General features: G+C 37.6%; 2 protein-coding genes across 2 annotated transcripts; one reads left to right on the top strand and one right to left on the bottom strand.

The window, feature by feature from the left end:
* Positions 1-292: 292 nt before the first annotated feature.
* Positions 293-2664, bottom strand: LOC142534380 (prefoldin subunit 6-like). The gene is made up of 5 exons (XM_075641221.1): positions 2477-2664; positions 2316-2386; positions 2086-2210; positions 1075-1135; positions 293-606 (listed from the first exon to the last, which is right to left on the bottom strand). The coding sequence occupies exons 1-5, from the start codon at positions 2553-2555 to the stop codon at positions 550-552; spliced, it is 393 nt and encodes a 130-aa protein (XP_075497336.1). The 5' UTR covers positions 2556-2664; the 3' UTR covers positions 293-549.
* A 2093-nt stretch (positions 2665-4757) lies between these two features.
* LOC142534373 (cytochrome P450 710A11-like) lies at positions 4758-6689 on the top strand. The gene has a single exon (XM_075641213.1). The coding sequence runs from the start codon at positions 4985-4987 to the stop codon at positions 6473-6475; it is 1491 nt and encodes a 496-aa protein (XP_075497328.1). The 5' UTR covers positions 4758-4984; the 3' UTR covers positions 6476-6689.

Genomic DNA, 6689 nt, shown 5'->3' with positions numbered 1-6689 from the left:
TCACCCTAAAATCACGAAGTAACGTCTCAATCAAAATTTTGGCTGAAGAAATCAGACCATATAAGTTTTGGCAGAGGCATATGATTACTTCAACAGAATAAACAAATGACAAATATTGAAAAAAATTTAGGAAGAACCGCTCATTGAGTAAGCATCTAGTCCTGAATTTTCAAATTAATCTTTCTCTTGGTTATTTTTCATTAGGAATTCGACTTATAAAGACATTCTTATGACTAAAAACACCAAAAACCCCGCAGAAAATACTGATATGGATTTGAATGAACAATCATCCACAGTGAACAACATTGCAATGATGCTATGAGAGCACCATCAAGAATTACCATACAAGCATCAAATTCATTCATAAACAAATTATCAAGTACTGATAGGTCACTTCATGGATGCAGAGATTGAGTTGAATTATCATTAGTCGCCTACAAAATGATATTTCATCGCATGGACTGTGATTCTAAACAATACATCAAGTACAATGACACCAAAACCCATCAAAGTGACAGCCACCATATCATGCTTGCTGACTCAGGTAAATTATACCTTGCCTTTTCCAGCTTGTAGAGACTGGATTTTTTGTTGTACTTTATATATCTGTAAATTGAGGATATGTAGAAGGCATTAATGCCAGCTAGTTCAGAAAGGGGAAAACGAAACAAATTGAACAAAATAAGAGATGAATTAAAAATTTGGATCGCATGAGATTTCATAACAACAGTTCAAAACAACATCAATGCAAAGAATATAAACGTAAACGCATGTTTCTTGGAATAAGTATAGCGAAGGTCCGTTATTTGAGCCATTAAGTTTGAAAAACTATCAGGTATGCACAAAACTTTCAATTAAGTGTGTACATAAGATATCATCATCCACCGAAATTCTAACTTCAGAGTTCAGATGACAGCACCAGTATTTTGTTACAAGCTCCAATGACAATGAAATGCTATTCCTTAATCAAACTCAAGATTAGAAAGAAGCCAAATACCACGTGGAAAAAAAAAATCATTTAAAACCACTACTATAGAACTCAAATTGATTGGAAAAGGTAGACGGGTTACGAACCGCTTCTTTCTTGCTGTTCTGCTTTTCTTCTAAATCTTGGAGAGTAGAATCCAAGCGCTTCCTGATCCAAGAACAGAAATTTAGAACCAATAGTAGACGAAACAAGAGCAGCAAGGAACAGAGAAGAAATTGTCCAGCAAGAAATCTCTTGCAGCTCCAAGTTTATTCAGTACAAATGCTTAATTATCAATTGACTTATATATCAATGTGATTACTTCACAAAGCACAAAAACAATTGTGCAATTGATAGCCATAAATGACACTCACAGACAATGCATCACTGGTCAAGCATACCTTAGATGAAATGATATTTTTTTAAAAGAAAAAAAATATTTAACCTCAATAAGGCTAACTGCGAAAAGTAAACATTTTCTTATCGCAAGCAATTAATACCCTTCAATAGTAACACTTCAATAGTGCACAGAGACAAGTCAATTTCTGCAGCACTTAAACCTCTACCACTCTGAAAAATCCTAAATTATGAGTAAAGGTGACAGCTTCCCTTCAACTTTAGTTTAAATCAGTATTATGACAGGAGATAATATCCCTCTAATAAACTGACCAATAGTAAGCTTTATCCGCGCTGAATAAGGCCTTTTTATCCTCAAAAAATTTCACAGCTCATTTGTTGTTATTTACTGTTCTCCTTCAAAATTGAGTTATATGTCACCTCGAATTTTGGTCCAAGCGAATGACTCAAGATTTGGGAGGAATCAAAACTGAATTTTCAACACTCTTTGAACTCATAGAAAGGGGAAAAACAATAATTTCTGCCATAGACGTGCACGTTCCCCCTAAATTTAAGCAAAAAATAAAACACGGCTAGAGTTCTCCATTATCTATCACATGAAAATAGCGAGGAGGATAACAGGTAGCACTATAACGTCACGCTCATAAGCTTATAAGCAATACAAAACAATCTCGAAGAAACGAGTCTAACAAAGCATTTCAAAACACTATAATCTACCAACTGTCGAACAAGCGTCAATAGCTGAAATCAAGCATACATACAGCTCAGCAGAGATGTATTCAATCCGCTTGCGAACATTAGCATTTGCCTCGGCCAAGTCCTGCTTCACTAGCACGGGACCAATCAATTTGTACACATTCGCTTCGGCAGTCAACAGATCCAGTTCCTTTAGAAATAGCACCATAAATCGGTAAAAGAACAAATATTAATCACAAACAAAATTCAAGCGCGTGGAATTCGCAACAGAGTGAGACGATAAAAGTGGACCTACCTTGAGGACTAGCTCGTTTTCGCCTAGCTGTATAGTATATTTCTTTCTAATTTGGTGATTCTTTGAAATATCTGTACAATTGAACATAGATATTTGAAGCGAACAACCTCGAAATTAATTAAAAATTCGCGCAAACGATAAACAAGATGTGAAAAAACAACCTTTCTGAAGTTTGTTGAGATCGTTGGCCTTGTTCTCAAGGTCTTTCTGTAACTCCTTCGCAGCGGCCGGAGATCCCATCGCTTCACCGGCTCAAAATGCCAGCAGTATCTTCCACTTCCCGAAGGCGACAAAGCCGATTGGCGGAGTAGGTAATGACAAATCGCGTCTTCTTCGCATTCCTATTTGGACTTTAGAGTCCAATTGCATATTTCTTGACCCATTGTTCGGAGTTCAATCAATGAGCCCAACTATTTAATGAACACTAAAAGGGCCCGGCCCAGTATGACTTTTTGGGCCGAAAATACAGAATTATATTGAATAAAAAATTAAATATAAAACATAGCAAATTCGAAATTAAAAGTGGGGTTTACCATTTTATCAAATTTCTGACATCTCATTTTTCAAATCAAATATTATAATAATAATAATAATAATAATAACAACGACATGATAAATTATAAAAATAATAAAATCTTTTGTGAGACGATCTCACAGAAATAATATTTTGTTTATTATAAATATGTATATGGTTGACATATCTTATGAATAAAAATACGTGATATCGTCTCACAGATACTTATTCTAAATAGTTTTTATTTTCATTTTCATTTTCATTTCATTAAATGTACCCAATCGACCAAAGTTTTTTCCAACCAAACCAAATTAATACAAATACTTTAAAAACTTGCTTTCCTTTTACTTTGACTTTTCAAACCTAAATAGTAATTACATGGTTAGTTAACGGACAATTTCCTATTCCAAGTTGGGTGGAATTGGATAGTTCGGCAAATCTAACCATGAGGGGGAGGGATAGAGATATATGCCGATATTCGGGAACAGATACATGCTTTATAGCTGTATTTGCTACATTTTTGTGTGTGTTCTTATCTTATTGGTAGCTATCAACCTAAAAAAGTTCATTTGTCTTGTACGTTTAGAATGATTTAATGGAATACGTAAATACTATTATATGACACTGATTATCTCAAACGAAATCTTGAGTTTAACATTTATTTATGTTTTCTAGTTTTTTTTTTTTAATCTTCGTGTCATATGACACTGAGTAAAAACTTGTATGAGACAGTCTCACGAATCGTATTTTATGAGACGAGTCTCTTATTTGAGTAATCCATGAAAAAATATTGTATAGTTATTTTTTTTATATTCTTGTCATATGACACTGTGCAAAAACTTGTGTGAGACGGTCTCACAGATCGTATTTTGTGAGACGGGTCTCTTATTTGGATCATCTATGAAAAATATTACTTTTTATGCTAAAAGTATTACTTTTTATTGTGAATATCGGTAGGGTTGACTCATCTCACAAGAGACCTACTCATGACACTGATATCTCGAGTTTAAGATATATTTATAACAAATTCCTAGTTCAATGAGCCGGTGCACTTTTTATAAAATGGATTGTTGGCAGGGGCGGAGCCACATGTTCTTTTACCCGGGCTTTAGTCCGGATGATCCAATTTTTTTTAAAAAAAATGTATATGTAAATTTTGTATAATTTTGAAATAATATGATATTAGTCCGGATAGATCAATTTAAAATATTAAAAAGATTCTAGAGTTTAAAATTCCATTTCGAACAGAGCCATATTTCTGGTTCCGGCCACTGATTGTTAGGCTATCGATTAAACTGTTGAAAAGTGATGCATGCTATAGTTCTTATAAGCATGCTTATTTCAAATCTTTAAATAGGAATCATTTCCATTATGGATTTGCTACCACACGTAGATCGAGTGGCGGGCCATATGTTATTTGATATCTAAAAAGCGTCGGAGAAAAAGGTCAAAAAGCAAACATATTATTGCGGCTATTCACATGCCTTGATAGTAAAATATAACGTTTTAACGGTTAAACGGTTTTTGGGAGTAATCCAGCTATGAAATCAATGGTAAAAAAGCAAGAAGTTCAAATAAAGCGATAGGGATGTGTTTGTCTTCTGGGAACAAGTTATAGTCTTCCACTTCATTTCTCACGTTCCCAGCTCGATTCCAACCACACACATTCCCCACAAAAAATTTGAGTATTACTTTCAAAATTAAATTTTAAAAATACTATGTGTATAAATTGTGTGATAAAATACATTTGAAATTACGAAATTATGCATACACTTTATTTGAAAAAAATATTTACAAAAGTTCATTTAATATAATTTTATAATTTCTAATACATTTTAAAACTTAATTTGTAACTCAATTTATAGACTTAGCCTCACACATTAAAATTTCTAATAAAAGATTAATATATATATAAGCGAGGTAAGAGAAAATGGCATAAAAACAAATCCGAAGTACAAGCTTCAAATCCTGAACGATCTTACCCCCGTAGCCCCCCTTCCCGCTCCCACCTCATATTTACCAACTGCCGCCCCTGTGGCTGTCACCCACTCATTACCGTACACTCGCACTTTGACTTGCTCTATTGTTTGCCTGAAAATTTTTACATACCCATCTCCGAGTTCAATACACCCAAATTGGTGAACTTGGAGCACAAATGGGATTTCAATGGAGTATAGTTACAGCATGTGTTCCGTACCTAATCTCCTTCTTAGCTCTTATCTTGCTTTTTGAACAGATTTCTTACCTGAAGAAGAAGGGATTCTTGCCAGGTCCGCCTCTTGTTCTCCCCTTCGTCGGCAACGCCATCTCCCTGGTAGCAAATCCCACAAAATTCTGGGACCTCCAATCGTCCTACGCCAAGTCCACGCCTTTGGGAATATCCGCAAACTACATCATCGGGCGTTACATTGTTTACATTTACTCCACTGATCACTCCCACAAAGTCTTTGCCAACGTACGCGACGATGCCTTCCACCTCGTTGGGCACCCCTTTGGCAAGAAACTCTTCGGTGAGCATAATCTAATATACATGTTGGGCCAAGAGCATAAAGATTTGCGCCGCCGGATAGCACCCAATTTCACCCTCAAAGCTCTCCAAACGTATACTGATATACAGCAGCGGATTATTATCAAGCACCTGGAGTCATGGTGCAAGAAAGCTCAAAACAAGTCGATCCCACTCCGCATCCTCTGCCGCGACATGAATTTAGAAACCTCGCAGACTGTCTTCGTGGGACCTTATCTTACTCAGGAGGCGCGTAAGCGGTTTAATGTGGATTACAATTTGTTCAATGTTGGGCTGATGAAACTTCCTTTCGACTTACCGGGATTCGCCTTCAGAAACGCGCGGCTTGCTGTGCAGAGACTGGCGGAGACGCTCGCTGGTTGCGCGGAGGAAAGCGAGAGGAAAATGAAATCGGGAGAAGAACCCACTTGTTTGATAGACTTCTGGATGCAAGAAAATGTGAGGGAAGCATCCGGGAATTCATTCGAGTACAGCTGCAAAGAAATCGGTGGCCATTTATTCGACTTCCTCTTTGCTTCACAAGACGCATCGACGTCGTCCCTGCTGTGGGCGGTGACCTATTTGGATTCACACCCTCAGGTTCTGACCAGAGTACGCGAAGAGGTAGCCAGCTACTGGGTACCAGAAAAAGGTGGCCTTATCACGGGAGAAAATCTGAGAGAAATGAAGTACACAGAAGCGGTGGCGCGTGAGGTCGTGAGGATCAGAGCTCCGGCGACTATGGTGCCACACATCGCCGGCGTAGACTTCCCGTTGACGGAAAATTACACCATTCCTAAGGGCACCATCGTCTTTCCGTCCGTCTTCGACTCTTCTTTTCAAGGGTTCAGCGACCCTGAACGGTTCGACCCGGATCGGTTTATGTCGGATCGACAAGAGGACCGGATTTATAAAAAAAACTATTTAGTATTCGGGGCCGGGGCCCACCAATGTGTGGGCCAGAGGTACGCAATTAATCATCTGAAGCTCTTCATCGCGTTGTTTGCCACGTTAATTGATGCAAAGAGGGACAGAACGGACGGCTGCGATGAAATCTCGTACGTACCGACCATTGTTCCTAAGGACGAGTGCAGGGTGTTCCTTTCGCGGAGATGTACAGAATTCCCGCTCTCGTCGTGACGGAAATGCATTTAGCCGTTTGTTCTCTCGATTGGAGTTGTGTGATGGGGGCTGTAAATTGTAATTGTCCAGACGGAATGTCAAATTATTTTATTTTTAGATGAAATTTGGAAGCACAAAGTAATCGTGCGGCTTCGCTTCCGGCTCCTGTTCTGGGGATTGTTTTAATTTCCTCTTGCTTTTATCCCATTATTCTTGGCACAGATAAATTATT

The sequence above is a fragment of the Primulina tabacum genome, chromosome 2, assembly GCF_025594145.1.
Source record: "Primulina tabacum isolate GXHZ01 chromosome 2, ASM2559414v2, whole genome shotgun sequence".
In the NCBI taxonomy this organism is placed as follows: Eukaryota; Viridiplantae; Streptophyta; class Magnoliopsida; order Lamiales; family Gesneriaceae; genus Primulina; species Primulina tabacum.
Note: the sequence above shows the minus strand (reverse complement) of the source record. Positions and strands in the feature narration are given on the sequence as shown.

What these genes read in the sequence shown, in the direction of transcription:
- LOC142534373 (XM_075641213.1), top strand. Translation starts at nt 4,985, where the DNA reads ATGGGATTTCAATGGAGTATAGTTACAGCATGTGTTCCGTACCTAATC.
- LOC142534380 (XM_075641221.1), bottom strand. Translation starts at nt 2,555, where the DNA reads ATGGGATCTCCGGCCGCTGCGAAGGAGTTACAGAAAGACCTTGAGAAC. An exon ending in AAAACGAGCTAGTCCTCAAG is followed by an intron (nt 2,211 to 2,315) that starts GTAGGTCCACTT and finishes CTATTTCTAAAG; the next exon opens with GAACTGGATCTGTTGACTGC. An exon ending in GAATACATCTCTGCTGAGCT is followed by an intron (nt 1,136 to 2,085) that starts GTATGTATGCTT and finishes TTCTTGGATCAG; the next exon opens with GAAGCGCTTGGATTCTACTC.